Below are 19676 nucleotides of genomic sequence, written 5' to 3'. Positions count from 1 at the left end.
CTTCAATTTTCATTTCCATACAATACAAAAAGTCCGATCTTTATATTACAGAAAATGTCTTGGTTTTTTGGCAAAAAGAAGAAGGATTCACCTCCGGATACTCCCGAAGATGAGGACCCGTCTGCGGGTCAAGGAGACGGATTTATATTTGTAGAACGAAAAGAGGATCAGCAGCCAAGGCCAGGAATGATAGACGGCTTCAATGGCCCGCCAGGGCCCCTTTATCCGAATATCAACACTATCCCGCAATACCCACCATCGATGCCTGCGGCAGTGCCGCCGAACCAAAGTATAGAACCGATCCAAAATATACTCAACGGATTGCCTTTTAAATTATGCAAACAATTGGAGGACAATCTAAACGATGATATTGAAATAGACAAAAACAGAGTAAACGAAATTTTATCGTATATATTGAGAATAGAGAATGGCGATGATATCATATACGATTTTGCCCTTGAGAAAAGTGTCATTAATGAGATAGACAGCGCTGAATCGGGAATTTAATAAACCTCGTTTTCTACTGCTCTGTTAGGTGTAATAATGTGAACTGTTAATAAGAAATGCAAATTTACTGTAATATACTGACAGGCGTTGTGGTAGGTTATATTTTTCTGATAAAAAGTTAGTAGATGCCAGCCCCTGTATACAGTGGCAACTACAGGTAAACCCTCTATATTTTTCAAGTCGTGGATAAATAAGCAAAACATATTGAAAACACACATTCATGCTAATTTCCTAAGTAAACGATAATGTTACTACAGTTTTGGGTCTTTACAGTACGACATTCGGTGCAGACCTAATTTATGAATTTTATAATTCAAAATGTTATTATTGTACATTTACCTTATCCACATAATACCATGTTTGTCGAGCTTCAAATCTTAGGGGAAAGATGCCATGTTCATTTAGACGTTTGTACGTTGTTTTAATTAAAGGATCTAATTAAGTTAATTTTATATGCATAAATACTATCAAAATATAACATTATAACTGACAGGTAATACCAAATAACAAAAGGCAACTATGAGACTTGTGATACACCTTGTTTGAAAAAAAAATAATGGTGTAATTATGCTTGACATGTTTTGCCCTGAATCGCTCAAAATCTGAGAAATGTTTACCAACCTAGTGGGATTAACTGAATAGCATGAGCTATTGCCAATATTGGTTCAGAATTTTGTCAACTCGGTTAATTTTTATTTTTTTATTCAATCCAATATACAAATATTAATTAGTTTTGTTCACAGAATTATTGAAACTGCCCAATTTTCTTAATTGCATTTGGGTAAGAATTGAGAGTATCGTGCAACGATTAGATAAAGAATAAATAATAATTTATGTACAATTCATAACTACAGGCCATATCTGTATAATCAAATAAAAAATTCACAATTACGGAATCAGTCCATGAGTATTATTCCGTTAATACATACCCCTAATTATATTTACACAAACATATAGAAACTGACGATTATTGTAACAAGAATGACGAATGGCAGCCAAGTCTTCACAAATGCGTAAAAACTGTAATATTTTATATTTTTTAATGATACCATGTTAGCCAAAATTTGAGTAACTTTGATTTTTTAAATTTTATAGCTGACAATGAATGTTCATTGATTTTTTCAACGAATTTTGAGAGATGTAAAGAGACAAATCAATCTTACCTGACATACTTCCCGTGAAGAAGCATGAGGAATGCTAGTTTTACCATATTCCATTGTCTCGAATCATTGTAGGACATCAAGTTTAACGCAGTCGCGACATGAGAATGGCAGTTATCACAGCAAAGGTTGTGCTGAAGTAAATAATAAGTATAAATTTGATCTGTTTGTTAAATTTCTCTAAATGTGATCTATCGTAAAATCCACAAAAAGTCTTGACTCACCATTCGTGTTTTATAAATGTCGCTGGCTTCACACACAGCTGTATCCCAACCCTGAACGCCACCTTTCGCATTATTGTAATTTAGCTGCCAATATTTTGTTGGTTTCCCAAATGCCATGTTATCCTCTGAAACGTAATATGGACCAGCGAAATCTCTTATGATTCCTGTCGAAGTGGCAATTCCCATGTGACCGATAACTGGAAAAAAGTAACTTAAAAAAAAAAAAAAAAACTCGTCAGGAATATTTGTAATTATTAATATACATGTAATTAGGTATATTCCTTGCAGACTGCCATATTTAGAGCACAGTTGTGTAAAATTAATTTGGTAGATTGATGCAAAGTGAGGTTATGTTATCTTGGCTACTCACGTCAATAGAGGTATAGGCGTCCAAACGATACAGAATGGGTATCTGGTTCTGGGGTGATCGACGACAAGATCCATCGTCGACGAGTCATTTGACACCGGTGATGACGGCTCAAATGAATTTTTCATAATTCACGCCTCACGAAACGCGAAGTATATGTCAATTGTTGTGCACGCCATTTGACAGCTAGTGTCACGGTGGCTTCAACACAACGACTATGAATATGATGCGACAATAGTTATGTTTTCAAAATTAGAAAGAATTGATTTTTTTCAATAAAATGCATCACCAATTACTCAAATCTCATTTTTCTTCCCTTCGGGAGTAACAACAACAGATGCACGTTACTGCAAAGGTCAAGTGCGTCACTTACCGATACTCAACTTTCATCGTGTTACACAGAGCTTTATTTCGCGCCATCCGCAATTGATTCGCTGTGTTCCCACCCGCCAGAAATTGAGAAACTACGGCCAATTTGAACCGTTTAGGAGTCGCAGAATTTGCTAGTGAATCATGATCAAGAAACGTATCAACGGACAGCTAGTTTCCCAGCACATCGGTGATCAGATCATCTTACTTGGGTCCATTAACAAGGTGAGAAAAGAATCATAATCCTATCGAGGTTATGTTATGGTAGGCGGCTGATGTCAAATTTACGTTTACGTAGTTTCACATGATACTACGCCTCGCCTTTTCTTACCTCGATTTTTGTCAACAATTTGGTATCTCTTATTTCAGATAAATCCTAGCGGAACAAGTATGGAGTTAAAAACCAGTGACAATATGATTATCACAGTTTCTCTTTCGGAACCCATCGACAGCCACCTAGAAGGTTACATCGAAGTTCATGGTACTGTACAGTCTAAGTCATCCATCTCCTGTAGCAACTTCGTTCGCTTCCCAAATGAGATGACGGAAAAATTTGGTAAATTATCACAGATACATCATTTCTTAGAATCTACTCCTGATGTATGTCTATGCTATTGTATATGATTTTGCTTGACGTTATTTTATCTTTTGGCATTGAAAAAGTACAATGGAAATTCTCTAGTTGTTCATAACTTGAAAAAAAGAATATAAGTTGAAATTTTTTCAGACTCGGAACAGTACAATGACCTCATCTTACTCTCCAATACATTGGGTAGCAACAAATGGAAAATGTCTGAAACGAATACCATTTTATGAAATTTTAACTTTCTCACGCCCTACTAATATAAATTTTCTTTTTCGCTGTCAAGTATATCACCTTCAACACATTCGAATATTCTGACTTTTTTCAGTATACTTCGCTGAAGTTGAAGCTCAATCTTTAAGGCTTAGAAATGTTCTAAATGATAATTAAGTGAAAGAAATAAGTATAATTGGTGAACGAAATACTATTAAATAATCGTTTATTACAATTTAAAATTATGGTAGAAAGATTATACAACCCCAACTCCGATCTTGCAAGATGCATCTAGTGAAAAGCATCTGCACGTACAAGATGTTACAGGGCATTCCGAATGCTCTCTGAAATATAATTTGTCTGTTTAGAGCAATGCAAAAAAAACTTTCTCTCTAAAATTCCACTCCATGCATTTTGTTCGATGTAATAAATGATTGGAACCACGTGTGCCACTCACCGATTTTGATGAATAAACTGATTTTTTCAATGTACAACAATTCAACTAAATTTACATTGTAAAAATTCACCTAAACCAGTGCGTGATGTGGTTGGCGTGTCCACCATGTCTGCACGTTTGACACCAAGTAAACCAACTACTAAATTCCGTTAGTTTACTATCCTCCTCCCCTCTATTTGGTGTGGTCCCTCCTGTTTGTAAACCACTGGCTGTACCCATGTGCATGAGACAGATCGCACAGCGGGGTAGAGGTTTGCGACAGCTAGGACACGAAGACATCTACAAAGAAATCACAAGCCACGTTGGTTTTTGCAAGAAATTTACGGGGATTACACAAACACAGAAATTGTGAACTAAACTTTTACCTTCAATTTGTTGGACGTACTCCCAAGCCTGGCAAATGGTCCTCTAGCTCTGCTTAACCCCTGCATATAAGCCGAAATACTTTTGCCACAGAAATTGCAAGATATGTATACTTGTTGTGGAGGTTTCTCATTCGTTGAAGTTCGCATCGCTATATCAAAATGTGCTCTTTGATTCCACATTTTCCAAGCATCCAAAAGCGTTCTATAGCTGCAGAACAGTTGATTCTGGTTAGGCGATTCATTATTCTCTAACAAAAAGTCGTATTTTCTTCGTGTTACTAGCTACAAGATAGACTACCTTGCAATCCAAACTTGAACTTGATTGTCCTGAAGCAATTTCGGTGACAGAGCTCGAATGGCGATTAGGCTGCAACTTTGGACATCACCAGTGATTTCTAAGTACCTATTTAGTAACTGTATCCCGTCTGAACTAGCCCCTGAAGTGGCACATACAGTTCAAAGCATTTTAAATTTAGTTTTTTGAAATTAATTTTCAACACTCGTTTAATTACTAACCAGTAATCAGAATCCCGGCTAAGTTACCGTCATCAGTTAATTTTTGAGTCAATTTTTTGAAATATTCATGTAATTTACTATCAGATAGAAACATGAGCGCAAATGCCACTCTATCCTCAACAGCCATTCCATTCTCATTCTGAAAAAATATATTAGTGACGATTATTACAGACGAATGAAACTTTTCCACATCTATCCATTTCATTTTTGCAGTGAGAAATATTCAGTAATTCATCATAAAAGATTCTACGGTCATCTAACAAATAAATCGTAAAAATTACTTTACTCACCAAAACATTTTCATACGAATCATTGTCAGCAGTGAGGAATGCAAATGTTGCTCTGAGATATGGGTCAGTTAATTGAGATCTAGATTTTAAGCAAAGCTCCCGCCACATACTATTTCTATCTTCAGAGAAGCCTGACAAAGCCATAGCAACGATATTTAAATTTGTTGCTAGTGACATTTTGTCCGCCCCTCTATTCAATATTTCTATGGCTTGCCTCAGTCCAAGATTGAAAACAGAGATGGCTGCAGCTCTAGGATAAGCTCCTTCCCTCTCTAGTCTTTCCAAAAATGCATTATTATAAGGAGCGTTCGTTTCTTTATCAAATCTCCAACCACACAATTGAAGTGCTTTATCTCGGTCAGGTGACCTGTGATAAACATTTATTTTTGGCAAATCAAAGATACTTATTGTTAGCATAATAGAGGATATTGTTCGATGAATCATTTCGTTGATAAAGAATATTTTTGTTTTTGTACTTCATAAGCTTAAAGTGTATTGAGCAAACACATAATTCATATTTTCGGAATTATGACACCTGGGTTTTCTTTACCTGTATATTTTAGCACTGTGATTTGACCCAATGTCAGCCCACAGTCGAAGCACTAATTCAGACTTAATGAAACCGTTAGTAGAAGTCGGCTGTCCATCAAGTTTCAGAACAGTTCTATGGAGAGTTACAAAGTAATTATCAGAGCATCTATCAGTACGGCTATAAGCCAAAGAAAATATCAGTTTACCTGACACCTGGGTGCTTATTGTCTGGACTACATATTGTTCCATCTTCCACTAAAGAACGACTCAAATACAGCCATTGCCATAAATTTTTCAGGGTATCATTTTCAGCTAGCTCTCCATTTTGCGATAGTTCGGCCTTAGTGAAAAATATAATTAATTATTACAATTTTAAATATATCAGAATTAATTCTCTTAAATCGTTCTATATGAAGATGTGTAGTTTTAACAAGTCCATGTTACAATCATCCTGTACTAACCAGAAGGCCGTAGTCTCGCATGGCTCGACTTTTCGTTTGCAGTGAAATATCGTTCAAGGATTTGTATATGTTGTCGGTGCTATAAATGTATTTGAATGATTTTGAAGCATGGTTCCATGCTAGATATGACTTAGTTGACCAGTTGATAGTAATTCTTTCAAAAACAGTGTAGTCCGTCAAACCTGAAATATGCAAATGACTTAGGAATAGTAATGATGTATAATTATACGCTGCATTAGTTCTAAATCGAGCATTACACCTAGCTTGAAAGAAGACGAAACTGTACAATAGACTTATATTTGCGACCATGTATGGAAAATTCGTCCCCTCGTACTCCATGGTAATACGTAAGAGATACGAAAACAAAAAAAAATCAACTGCACACACCTTGTTGCGATATAGCCAACAATCTATTCGCGTGAGTCGGATGCCATGAAAAACTTGTAGGACTAGACCATGGTGGGGCGACAGTTCTTTCTAAAGCGCCTGGCTCTGTTTCCTCGCCGCCACCAAGCCCACAATGCTGTACATCGTGAAGATGCAAAGATCCTGTGTGGTCAATGATTAATGAAAATACATTTCACCATTAATGAACAAGTTGAACCACTTTGTTTCATTTAGCAATTTAAGTATGATAAATCTCACTGTACCAGAGTCTTTCTGCAGAGATCCCAGCAGGTTATGCCTTGAAGGACACCATAGTACTTTAGTCACTTGTCTGCTCTGCGGTAGGGTTAATATCGGTTTTTCAAAGTAACGAGTGTCCCATATAAGAATTTGATTTTCAATATGGGAAACTAAGTGATAATTGTTATGAGGATCTACTGACAAACTGTACACTGCTTTTGTTGGCGTTGAGTTCACTACTTTCACACAATCTAAACAGATGATTAATACAAAAAGATGTTTGAATCAACACAAATAAAAGGCAGAAGTTCCAATTATCCTTCATTGGCAATAAATTAATTAATAACCACCAGTACCATAATGTCTTACCTCGAAAATCAATAATCTTTAAATGTTTGTTATTGATTCCAACAACCAAACATCTTGGTTCGTTAAGGAACCAAGCGAGGGAATGTGCTGTTTCAGAGACTCCAGCCTCTGCTATAGGTCTGACAGATTCTGCCTGCATGTTACTGTGGTGATGCGATCCAGTTGGACTTTTCAGGACATCCCATAATAAAACGGAAGAATCCGTTCTGTGCTTATCCAAGCCACAAATTATTAAATTTGGGTCTACCGGATTCCATGCAACCGTATTGCATTGCCTTGCATGCCTCGGAGCTAGCAAAGTGATCACGGATATGATTAAAAGCAAAAAGCAAGCTAAAATATTATACCGTATAACTTAAAAAGCGAAGAAAATGAATACAACTTCCAGAACAATTATTGGTGAATTTCGTTTACCAAGTTCCTTGCCAGTAAGTCCAAGAGAGTCGAATGCCGTTGGGCCAAAAGTAGTTAGTACAACTTTACCATTCGCTTGCCCAACTGCCAATAGAATGTCAGGCTCAGGTTGGGTGTAAATATCAATGCATTTAACATAGTGATGGTTTGTGTTCGTTGCCAATAAATGGGCGACTGTAGAGTCAGAGATCTTTATACCTGCAAATAATTCTTTTGTTGATAAAATATAAACACCCAACAAGGCGATATTCAAGAAATAACAACAATACGTGTTTTGTAATATGCTTTGGGTCTCTACTCACAAGAAGGCCTGACACTATCTTTGATTTGGGTAACTTCGTATAAACATATTTCGGTGCCCCAAGTAATGAATTTATTTGGGTGTATCGATGACCACTGAACTTCTAACTTAACGCTACTCATTGTCAAATAATATTGTAGGTTAATTTAAAATCCGTGTACGACCAGGTCGTGTTGTTTACATCAGTAAAATATGTTTCTCCGATAATTAATGATGTAAAAACTAAACCTCTATCACCGGCGGAACATTTGTTTTCCGACAGTAAATTGTGGCGGCTATTGCACGTCCAAAATTGGTTCCATTATACGTTTGAACAATCCGATAAATAGCGTAAAAAAACAATCACAGTGAATCTACCGATTTCGGGACAACATAGCCTCAACGCAATTTGTTGCGCCGTACTTGTCCATTAGCGCATCCAAATAGCGATCTGCGCGTGCGCGAAACTATTTCGCAAGCGAAAAGTCGTTTTCGAAAAGTGATAATTCTGCTAGTGAAGAGCGGTGAAGAAAATTTGAATCAAATATTTTACTTCACCACAACATCTGAAAGTAGTTAACTGTGAGCATATTCTGTGGGATAATCAATAGCTTTGAATTTTGGGAAAGCACCGAAACTGAGTCGGTGACAGATCGAGTGACAGAAGCAGACGACTTTCAACACTCAGCAGCGCCATGTGTTGGCGCTTTAACGGCTCGATAAAGAACCAGCGCGTGACGGATCACGGATGCGAGCGTTCGATACGTCGGGCTTTGCGATTGACCGATTTTTGAAGGTAATTAATCATTTTTCTGTTGTTATTTTTGCAATCATACCCCCAAGAGATTCGCCGATTAAACCTGCATCCGTAAAATAACGGTACACTTTCATAAATTGGAAACATTGCCATATATGAAACACGAATATTGACTTCCTCTGGTAACTAGCACCCGACAGCGCGGCAACGCCTTTTGGTTATTCATCCTACGAATACGCCCTTAATCTTGATGTTTTATTGTGAGATCGAAGTAATTTCCAAGTCTGTACTAATTGGTGTTAAATGCGTAATAATGGTTTCAACAAATTTGATGCATTAACTATTTTCAAACAACAATGTCACATTGTTACAACTAAACCTCATTACAATGTTTCATTTTTCCGTCAAGATTAAAGTCGATTAGATACCCGTATCAACAATGTATTATTTGTAAACTTTCTAATAGATGACCATTATTTAACAGTATGTCGTAATATCGTAGTTGTGGTTTGATTGTTTTTACATATATTCATAGTTAAATATTACACAATTGACAGCGATAAAATTGGTAAAATTTCCATTTACATCTCAGGGGAGAAGACAGGAAAATTTTCAGTGTCCTAATTAATCAACATTAAGAAAATTCCCATATTTTACATAAATGTAAAGTCTTTATTTATTAGTAGAAAAATTATCAAACACAACAACAATAATGAGTGTTGAGTGCATGCGAGAAACGTAAACATTTGTTCACCTTACTCCCATGGTTCCCATGCTGACAATAGGATTTCCATATCTTTCAGATCTCTATTATAGTAATGGAGGCGTAGTTCATATAGCTTATAAAGTATTGAGTTTTTTCCTCCAGATAATGAGAAATTCTGTTCTACATGCGCGTAATCAATCAACAATTACATATTATTAAATGTGCAAATTTCAGTCATTTACATTCTGATATTAATATTTCAGATATAAATTCCACATACAAAAATGTCTAAAAAACCAGGCGCCACACAGGCCCTTCATAAGGTCATAATGGTGGGTAGCGGAGGTGTTGGAAAGTCCGCCCTGACTCTACAGTTCATGTACGACGAGGTATGTGGGTGATTTCTTCAGCCCCTTATCAGGCTATCATTCACACTTTAATTAGATTTGAAGAAGTACAAGGTTCAGTTGATTTCAGTCATTTGGAACGAATGTATAACACTGTGTAATGTAAATAGGTTACTATTCAACTTAACAATCGAAAGAAACTGTTTTGTATCGATTTTTATAATGCCAAACATGAATACGTTGGCGGGAACTTTATCTGAAATGACATTTTTGAGAGTGTTGGTCAGCATAGAGTAACAAACACTTCGTTGCAGTCCTTTTCTGAATAACATGATAGCAGTACCAATCATGATAAGAAAACTTTCCATCCAGCAATGAACCCCAGCTTTCTGACGGCTGGGAAATAGTTTGGAATATTTTAAAGTAACAATCAAATAGCTGTGGATATTGTTTACTTGATCTTTTAGGGTATAAATTTTGTTTTCACTTTCACTTTCCCATAATTTTGTGTTAAGAAAGGCCAAAAAAGGGTTGATAAATTTCTTTTAGACCTTATGATCCAATTTCCTCAAAATCATTGCGTGATTGTCAGTTGCTAATAACGAAGTTGAAACATAATCTATTTTTGTTATAGACTGCAAGTAATCAATAGTTTCACAGCACAAATGATCCTATCTTGTTGCACAATATAATTGTGGAACTCTTTATTTTGCATTTTTAGTCATTCATATCTACAACCATGTGTCATTTTAGTTTGTTGAAGATTACGAGCCAACAAAGGCTGACTCGTACAGGAAGACTGTTGTATTGGATGCGGAGGAAGTACAAATAGATATTTTAGACACAGCAGGTCAAGAAGATTATGCAGCTATTAGAGATAATTATTTCCGCAGTGGTGAAGGCTTTCTTTGCGTATTTTCTATAACAGAAGATGATAGTTTTCAGGCCACTCAGGAGTTTAGGTAAGAGTAAAAATATTAATATAACTCCTTAGTTGTGTTATTCAATGTCAAGGAAAGGAAAATTTTCATCATATTTCTAAACAGTTAGAGTATAAATATATGGTTGATCGTAAGCTCGAAGGCAGCTGTCTCCTCGCTGTTGCTTGCCTCTTGACCCTTGTTTCTACATTTATGCCTTTCGAAATATTATTAGGGTATCTAATATCGTATGAAGACTCACTCTTGCTATCTCTATTATTATTCTGTTACTGCATGCAGCAGTGTCTTATCAAGTTAGAATAGAAAAAAAATTTGGTGTCAGATTACAACTGATTGATATTCAATGAACAATTTCCTCAACAGGGAACAAATTCTGAGAGTAAAAAATGACGATCACATTCCCTTTCTGCTGGTGGGAAACAAAAGCGATCTTCAAGAAAAACGAAAAGTCAATCTAGCCGAGGCACAAGCTAGGTCGCAACAGTGGGGTGTTCCCTATGTTGAGACTAGTGCAAAAACAAGAGAAAACGTTGACAAGGTATGCTATAAACTTTTCCTGGTCAAGATATTGAGCTCTCGTAGCAAAATTTATGCGTAACCAACATACTTTATTCTTTTGGTCAGTTCTGTCAAGTAACTGGTAAAACTAATTTTTTTTTTTTTTTTTTTTTTTTTAACATATAAAAGTGTAAACACAATTGCTGCAGATACTGCTTTCAGTGCCCTATTTATAGAACTAAGGCTTAAATTTGTATATGTTCACATTTTGCTGCGCACTCTTATTGTCAGCCAAGCAAATTTGTTTATATAAAATTTGCATGAATTTTTTGGCTTAATCATCTGCACTAAATAGATATGGACACGTTTGGTGGCATTTATATCAATGTAATCTAAATGTGTTCTACACGATTTGCAAACTTGAGAACTCTAGTATTCAAGTTTTCAGAAAGTTTTTTATTTGTGTTTTCATACAAAAGTCACAAACCAAATATCTACATCAATGAAACACTTCAGCAAAGTTATTGTTTAAATTGTATGACTGCATCTGCTTCATGCTTACAAGTCTTGAGACAGAGTATCTCTTGCGCATTTTCAGGTATTTTTCGACCTAATGCGCGAGATAAGGTCTCGCAAGATCGAAGATAAATCTGCAAGTAATGGCCGTGGAAAGGATCGTGCCAAGAGAAAGAAAAAGATGTGCATTATTCTATAGGTTGGCAATCTCCTCTCGCACTTTTATTCTCCTCATATGGTATTTTCATACTATAAACAGTGCATCAGTCTTCCCCTCTGCATAAACTTACCTACTCACAACTAAAATCTATTGGTACATGTATCGCAATCCAACTACAGCATACATGCTTATTTATTTTGGAAACGTTTTTTGAAACTTTCAAAAACTTGCTATATAATATGATATAAAAGTTCAACATAATATTTCTGTAATGGTTCATACGCATAAAAATTTTGATGTTACCTTGTTGCGATGCCATATTGCTTACTTCCGTTTTTTTATTGAATTCAGGTCAACGTATCTTTCCATGTACTGATGCAAATGTAATAGTCTATTATTTAATGTCTGTAGCTGATTTGTAAATTTCTTTTACCTTTGTTAAATTTTTATTTAGTTTTGCTTAAAATTAATGTTCAAAAAGTACAGCTTTTGTAAATGGAATGCTTCTTAATGTTAGAAAGTTGAATTTAATAGCTGCTTAACTTTGATCCAAAGTGATAATATTATTTATTTACATGTGTCAAACTTTAATTCAAGCAACATAATTCTTAAATTTACCAACTTATCTGCCAGACAGAAATATCACCTGACTTTCAAATAATTCTTACCATTTAAATTACTTAAAACTTGTCTACACAATACCATTTTTGTTTGGTAGTTTATAAAATTGAAAGAATGATAATTCCAGGTATTCTTTGACCTAATGCGAGCAATAGCTGCACGCAAGGCTCAAGAAAATCAGGGTGAGGGGGGTGAACGGAAGAAGAAACCAAGTTGCTGCATATTACTTTAACATATTCAAAAACGATCATAATTTGAAATCATTGCTGCGTATCTCTTAGCGAGGTATAATAATATAAATAGCTCCTTTGTTCCATGGCATGAAGATATTTCACATTTCTTCAAAAAGGGATAATAATCATTTGGCCTTGACATCTGCTTATACCATTTCAAATGAATATTTGATGCAATTCGTGCAGCTGTAATTTTTACACTCATTAGTGGCTGTAATGTTTTCAACAATACATGATAAATGCCCAGTCGTAACAAACTAATTTAAATGTACACCTATATGTATATGCACAAGAAATGTGCAATGCTTGTGCCCTCTATTCTGATGAATTTGGTACAAAGTAATTTGCAATTATAGGAACCTCACACTATTTCCACTGCTCATATTTGAACATGCAAATATTTTTGCATCATTTTTGTACATGTGTAATACCTACTCGTCATTTGATTCCATTGCATCGTCATTATACTCGACTGGCAAGTTGCAAATTATGTCATTTGTATATCTAATGCAAGCATGCTTGTATATTATATAATTACCGTAATTTAATTTTAATTTTTCATATCGTTACAAAAAAAAATAAATTCAATAAAATTGATTTCCGTTCAAAGCTGACAAAATTTTTAATGGTGAATATAAACGTGTAGCAATAAGTATTGTGAATTTGTAGACGTACTTCAAAAATAGTTTTCCGTTTATTTTCGGAAAGAAAATGCATTTTCAATTAATTATTCGAACGCAAGTATAACGGAAATCTTGTAATCAATAAAGTGAACACAACATTAAAAGTATTATATTTTCCCAGTGACATAAGCTGTATAAATTCTTTTTACGTTAAATGCAATACATAAATAGCGTTGAAAATTATTTTCATACTTTTGTACTTTTCCAACCGGTAAATGTGCCTTTTCTTCAATATTCTAAATTAGTTGAATTGAATATCAGACTATCTCTATAATAACGTCAAGTTTTCTGATTAATAATATTAGCTCCCTGGTTTCATAGTATGTGAACGATCTTATTTACTGTTAAATCGAGTTTTAGAGAACTAACTGGTCTAAAATTAACGATCTTTCCTAGTATAAGTTCTTGTACCTATAACACAATAACAGTGATTCAAAATTGTTGCTACACTTGGTAAATATAAATTTTGATTTCTTTTGTGCAATTAATTTGTTCTTACTGAAAATTCTAATAATGCGACAACTCATTTGTGTAAGTTTCAGCGTATTCGAATTCAATTACTGTACAGATACTGTTGATACGTATATAACAAAATTTTCAGATTTAAAAGTTATCAATTGGACATTGTACGATTGTTTTTTGTAATACTTAATACTTTATATCACACCTCAGTTTGCAATTTACTCACTCGATAAACGTCGTGAAAAATTGTAATATAATTTATAATTCTGTACCTTTAATATGAATACACGATTGAAAGAATCCTGTCATGTACTTTCAAAGCATATTACAATCATTGCAAGTCCTTCATCCATGATTTATCCACTATGTATTTTGAATTTCTTCAGAAATGACATATCACAACATAACAGATCAAATAAGAAGTTTCGTATGACTTTTATACATAAAAATATGAAGTAAGTACGGACATTATGTTTTGTACTTCATCTTCTCTTACTGCTTGGTTTTGCTACTAGCCTATTTGCTTTACATATTTACAGTAGTTGAAGCTATGACAAAAGTATGTACATTATTCATATAAAACACAATAATTGCATATAAGGAAACAATCCTAATTTTGTATTTGTAATGCATGTGTTGGGTCCTCGAGACCTTAGATTCTTTTCCCACACTCTTTTAGTCACCTTATACCCTGCATCCTCTTCTTATCATCACCTCACTGTCTCACTTTGCATACCGCATCAGCAGAATGCCCCCTCTACTCCTGCACTGCAACTAGCCCAGTCCTTTGCATCCTTCACCCCATATACAGACTCTCAAGTCGTCATTCATTCGGATATCTTAAAAACCTCTCTTCCATTTTTTCTCCCTCACGTCTTCTTATTGCACTCTCAATATCTTTGACAATAAATCAATTATACAGTCAAACATTCAACTCCTCAATGTAACTTCTTCTCATTTCCTCTAATTCTTCGTACGTGCGCCCAGTCGACGGGTTATGAACTCATACTAGGCCATAATAACATCGCAGCTGGGTGTCGATGCGGTCATCGATAACTGCTTATCGTGATCACTATCATCCACCCCATGACATATGAATAACTTTGGTCGGTCACTGACGAATTATTAGTAAACTTTAAAATTTAGCTATTTGAAAATCATGATTCTATTGACATTTCAATACACTCAGCACAACACTATATGTTACTGGTAGTATAAGATACATGGAAAGATTTTGTGAAGATTTTCAAAAAACATTTCATTTATAGGTACATCATTTCTCCATGCAGTCTCTTTTTCCATTGATAATAATCAAAAACGTGGGATTAACCATAGTCAAATATAAAGACCTATTCATTTGTACATTTTGTCTAATTTTTACTGTTAATATTGTTAATGATTTATAAAAATACTTGTCACGACTAACCGTGTCTATTCGACAAGTTGAAACATTGCATAATTGTGTAACGACCTCTGAAATATAATCAATTCTTAATGGGTTGAGTAGAAAAAAAAACGAGCTGTGTGGTCTGTTGATACGTACTTAAAACTTACTCTTGGCACGAGGAAAGCGCAGGATATTGTATGTGTCTTCACTAGCAGCAGGGTTCTTACTTCAAATTACAAGTATTGATTTACCAAACCATTACCATGAGTGTGGTGAAATAAGTCTTAAATTTCAGGGTAAAAAGTAAAAAGATGAGCATGTTTGCTGCATTTGGATCATAAATAACTGTGTAAATGTCGAATACTCGTTGTCAGTGACTAGAAGGTATCACTTTGATACGACATAACATTGTGCGATTCAAAGATAATTATGAGCGTGGTCGGAGTTACTATGCTGTACTTGCCTCATAATAATTATCTTACTTATCGAAAAAGTTACATTAAATACTCCTTTCAGTAAGTAATTGCATCCCTAAATTAGGTACTGTAATACCTTCACTGGTAGCCAATAGAGAGCCGAAGTTTTGCAGTTAAGTAAACTCGCAAATGTGGCCACAGCCTGTTGGACATTGACGATTACTCTCGAACCATTCGTTCATATGAATTACATGTCCCCCGTGAGCACAACCTTGACACCATGCATACACACCCCGCACAACCTGAAAGGCCTTATTTGAATCATTTGGAACATTTGTTGCAGTTAAAACACTGCTTAATGTGAAGCAGCTATGTTATGACTGATAAAAATACAATACAAGTTACACTCACTTGATGACAAATCGAACAGAGAGCATGTCTTGAAGTATGACATCGATCACATAACCACGCTGACCTCTGAAGAGGCTTGGTACACGTTGTGCAGCATGCATGTATTGTTGTTGATTGCTGATTTAATTGAGACACAGACGGCATCCAGGCTAGCTGTATAATCTATGGATCAATATTGTTCAGTGTTTGTTCAACCACCTCATTGGCTCTCAAAATATTTTAATAACTTTTAACTTACCTGAGTAGCAATTTCCCATAATTTAAATCTACCTAGCATGTCGATATATTCGAGTAACCAATGCTCTTGAGTTGCTGCCTCGATGTTCAAACTTTTTCTTCGTTCTCCAAGAGCAATTAATATCGACGCTGATGTCTGAACATCCAAAATTGCTGCATGATGTCTCAACGCTTCTTCAATTAGCTGTGTTGGATCCCAAAATGATGGCTTGGGAACGGCAGTCACTATCAATTCACAAGGTTGATCCTCTACTGTGACTGATCCAGAATCATTGTCATTCATATCTGGAGAATGATTGGGAAATTGTTCAGGAGGTGGGGATCTATCCTGTATTTCGTGTCGCAAAGGAAATGCTTCTTTAGGTAATGTCCAATCATTCTCATGATTCATGAGATTGTGTATATAACCAGATGTGTAGTCCATTGTTATTGGTTCGAGTTCACCATCTCCAAAGAAGAAATCACCTTTTGGTTGACATTTGTGTCCAGCCAGGTATCGCCTGTGACTTTAAAAACAATTTGAATTGATAAGTTACACATTCTCAATAAAAAATTGCACAGATATTAATTTAATACTGAAAAGTTATACTTGCAAAGTACCTGGGAAGTATGGGGCCAATAAAATTTTGATTCTCAGTCATTTCATCAGTCTCAGTCTCATCGTCGCCACCACTAATCACACCAGGCGCTTCACCTTGCAGTGATTTGACATCATTTTCATGACCTGAATAGTGGTATTATTATTATTATTAAGCTAAAAGCATAAGTAGGTTGAAAAAGCTCAACAACTTATTCCATGCATTAAGTTCTACATACATGTTTAAGAGATTTGCAGTATTTTACTTAATATGGTAATCACAGCAATGTTGGTCATACCTATATTTGTCTGATCAACTGTTGATCCAATGCCAATTTGTGCAAGGTTCAGAGTGTTGACAGTATCATCTTTCGAAACATTTGGCGACGATTTCAACATATTTCCAAGTGGATTTGCATACAGTGTTTTCGTTATACTCCATACTGTACTTATCTATAACAATTTTTTCTTTATAATCTATAGAATGGCGTTCAAATAATGTTTACTGCTTACTTGTAATGTTTTAACCCGTTTGTACCTAAGTATGAATGGTGGAAGGACATATTTTCTTATTTATACGCACATCATTTCTGCCTGCAGTAATGGCAACTGCTGCATTATGATCACAAATATCATTAAGTCTACCGCTGAGTAAGTATCCTTCAGCACATTCCCTAAACCACTTAGGTTCTCGTGGCGCAGTTTCCGTGAATCTGTGCATCATACTAGAGGCCATACAGAAGGTGTCATTACTCGCTGGAGATTTCCTATGAACAATGAAATAATGTAGTAAAATTATTAAAAATGCCGTCTAATTGCGGCAATTAGCACAAGCACGAGAAATACCTCATGATGCTAGTTAACTGTTTAACAGTAGTTGGTGCGTTCACACTGATTTTGCAAGCATATGCCACATCACCCTTGCAGTTGAGTGCAATGCCTTGAGGATTTGCTTTGCTTGCCGGTCTAGTTGCATCTTTAAACACGTGATGATATAATGTACAATCCTAGGAAACAAAACTTGTGAATTTTCGGTCTGGAACATTTTATTCATTTTGGCACTGGAAATACGTACCCTGCTTGTTGATAAAAAGTACTGAGGATCTCCTCTCCAGGCAACACCAGTTGGAACATCTTTATGCTCGTTAAAACTAGCAAACGGTATATAAGGCCTTCTAATATCCCATACATTAATGCTGCAGTCTACGACCAAGGCGCAGCTTGCAATGTGATACTTTCTTTGAGGTCGCCATTTTATTCTACCCACAGATGCAATTGTATGGATTGTATATTCACATGTGGGTTTAGCTGATATGTCCCAAACCTGAAGTATACAAATTTTAATCTCTGTTCTTCTATATAAGTACTAAGAAAATCCCTGTAATATATTCCCATAACCATCTATACCTTAATTGTTTTATCACGTGAGGCAGTAGCTAGCCACGAGGCTTCAGGGTGCCAATCACAAGCAAAAATTGGCCCACTGTGTGCTGTGAAATGCTGGAAGCATCGGTCGGGTTTCCTCAAGTCCCATTGCTGAACATGACCATTTTCCGAAACAGCTGCAAATGTGTATTGTTGATGCGGTGAAAACTGCACATCTCGCACAGATTCTGTGTTGCTATAAGAGTGAACAAATCAATGAATTTACAAGTAAATGAACAAGACACAGATTGACTCTTAACTTCACTGGAGTATAAACCTTTGCAAGAGCAATTTGGATAGTATTTCCATATGGCTCGCTATACCTGTAAAATGTTTTAGTAGCCTCCTTAATTCTGAGATCAAAACATTTCATAGTTCCGTCTTGAGAGCCTGATATTAACCACATAGGCTCAGTCATGTGAAAGCTCACTTTATTCACAGTTCTTTTATGATCAATAAACACGTGTTCCTGCTTTGACCGAGAAGGTCGATTCAGGTTCCATACCACCACAGCACCATTGGTGGCTGCGGTTGCCAATATGTGATCTAAAAAAGACATTTAATCATTCTTTTATAGCATGAATTATGAGGTGTATGCCAATCCAGGATTTTAATTAGAAAATAATACCGATAATTAAGGAAACAGAGGATTTTCCAAACCAAGTATTGCTGCATCACTAAAAATATTTCGTATATTATTTACCATCGATTAAATTCCAAGCAACATCATTGCATGAAAAATTCAGATTAAGATTCTTCCCAACTCTCAGATTGCAGACTTCTTCAAACTTGTCTTCAAGTAGGGCGAATATTTTGAAGACTAAGGGAGAAAATCGATAATAAATCTTTAATAAACCAGTAAATTGTATTGAAAATTAATAAAACAGCTTAGTCGTATGGAAGGATTTGAAAAAGGTTGTCCTACCATTGCGTCCAGCGATCACAACTTGAGTATTATCCTTATTTAGGGCTAAGGCATTTGCCGGTCCCTCCTGCGTAACGAATACCGTTTTTGATGTCATGTTAACAACAGTGAGCTCCAAATTTTATCAACAATTGTCTCGATTTCTTCACGCGGTATCCCCTAATTCAGGTTGGACTATACAACTATTATCAAACGTCAGGGTAATACCGCATTCTGTGAATTATACATTTTACAAACACGTGGTACGCCTGCTAGAAGTAAGATCACGAATTGTTTGATTGATTGTTTTCATACAATGAAATACGCACATCATTCGTCATTGTGACACACAGTATTTATGCGACAATATAAACGTTATAACCGTATAGAAGTGATTTATGAATTCTTTGTCCCCGATCTTTATGATTTTACGACGAGCACATTCGCAGTAATTACAGTAGTGTCATTAAACTAAAAATGATTTTTGGCGAGTATAGTGTAATGCATCCTCATTGGTACAATTGACGGGTGGTAAAATGTTTATTTATTATTATTGTTCTTCAGAGAGTGTTTTTTAAAAAAATGGCCGTGTCATCAACGCCCCGTGATCGTAGCATCTATATATGTATTTCGAAGCCGTGATTACAGCATTTGTATAGTCG

The 19676-nt window shown here is 35.5% G+C and overlaps 5 protein-coding genes across 10 annotated transcripts; 2 read left to right on the top strand and 3 right to left on the bottom strand.

Moving 5' to 3' along the window:
- Positions 1-79: 79 nt before the first annotated feature.
- LOC124212171 (transmembrane protein 222) lies at positions 80-2588 on the bottom strand. The gene is made up of 4 exons (XM_046611994.2): positions 2262-2588; positions 1892-2102; positions 1671-1801; positions 80-1527 (listed from the first exon to the last, which is right to left on the bottom strand). The coding sequence occupies exons 1-4, from the start codon at positions 2384-2386 to the stop codon at positions 1449-1451; spliced, it is 546 nt and encodes a 181-aa protein (XP_046467950.1). The 5' UTR covers positions 2387-2588; the 3' UTR covers positions 80-1448.
- LOC124212174 (replication protein A 14 kDa subunit) lies at positions 2573-3920 on the top strand. Its single transcript, XM_046611998.2, has 3 exons — positions 2573-2852; positions 2997-3183; positions 3355-3920. The coding sequence occupies exons 1-3, from the start codon at positions 2772-2774 to the stop codon at positions 3441-3443; spliced, it is 357 nt and encodes a 118-aa protein (XP_046467954.1). The 5' UTR covers positions 2573-2771; the 3' UTR covers positions 3444-3920.
- On the bottom strand, positions 3497-8167 carry mio (GATOR complex protein mio). Its single transcript, XM_046611985.2, has 14 exons — positions 7756-8167; positions 7454-7651; positions 7040-7330; positions 6694-6921; positions 6431-6592; positions 6044-6225; positions 5789-5922; positions 5602-5715; positions 5052-5418; positions 4762-4900; positions 4544-4682; positions 4246-4453; positions 3951-4159; positions 3497-3767 (listed from the first exon to the last, which is right to left on the bottom strand). Exons 1-14 carry the CDS (start codon positions 7874-7876, stop codon positions 3680-3682), a joined length of 2580 nt encoding a protein of 859 aa, XP_046467941.1. The 5' UTR covers positions 7877-8167; the 3' UTR covers positions 3497-3679.
- Positions 8168-8373: 206 nt separating this feature from the next.
- On the top strand, positions 8374-13988 carry Rala (Ras-like protein A). Of its 6 annotated transcripts, none has more exons than XM_046611987.2 (6): positions 8374-8529; positions 9460-9585; positions 10297-10505; positions 10848-11022; positions 11581-11697; positions 12407-13988. In XM_046611987.2, exons 2-5 carry the CDS (start codon positions 9481-9483, stop codon positions 11695-11697), a joined length of 606 nt encoding a protein of 201 aa, XP_046467943.1. In that variant the 5' UTR covers positions 8374-8529; positions 9460-9480; the 3' UTR covers positions 12407-13988. The 6 variants fall into 6 exon arrangements, with proteins under 6 accessions (XP_046467943.1, XP_046467947.1, XP_046467944.1 ...); XM_069133532.1 differs by lacking the exon at positions 8374-8529 and adding an exon at positions 8594-8612; XM_046611989.2 differs by lacking the exon at positions 8374-8529 and adding an exon at positions 8650-8672.
- Wdr24 (WD repeat domain 24) lies at positions 13146-19576 on the bottom strand. The gene is made up of 12 exons (XM_046611986.2): positions 19036-19576; positions 18814-18930; positions 18434-18656; positions 18093-18306; positions 17761-18009; positions 17532-17692; positions 17269-17452; positions 16985-17138; positions 16709-16832; positions 16110-16614; positions 15872-16033; positions 13146-15762 (listed from the first exon to the last, which is right to left on the bottom strand). Exons 1-12 carry the CDS (start codon positions 19130-19132, stop codon positions 15634-15636), a joined length of 2319 nt encoding a protein of 772 aa, XP_046467942.1. The 5' UTR covers positions 19133-19576; the 3' UTR covers positions 13146-15633.
- Between the last annotated feature and the right edge of the window lie 100 nt (positions 19577-19676).

The sequence above is a fragment of the Neodiprion pinetum genome, chromosome 2 (assembly GCF_021155775.2).
Source record: "Neodiprion pinetum isolate iyNeoPine1 chromosome 2, iyNeoPine1.2, whole genome shotgun sequence".
NCBI classification, from domain to species: Eukaryota; Metazoa; Arthropoda; class Insecta; order Hymenoptera; family Diprionidae; genus Neodiprion; species Neodiprion pinetum.
Note: the sequence above shows the minus strand (reverse complement) of the source record. Positions and strands in the feature narration are given on the sequence as shown.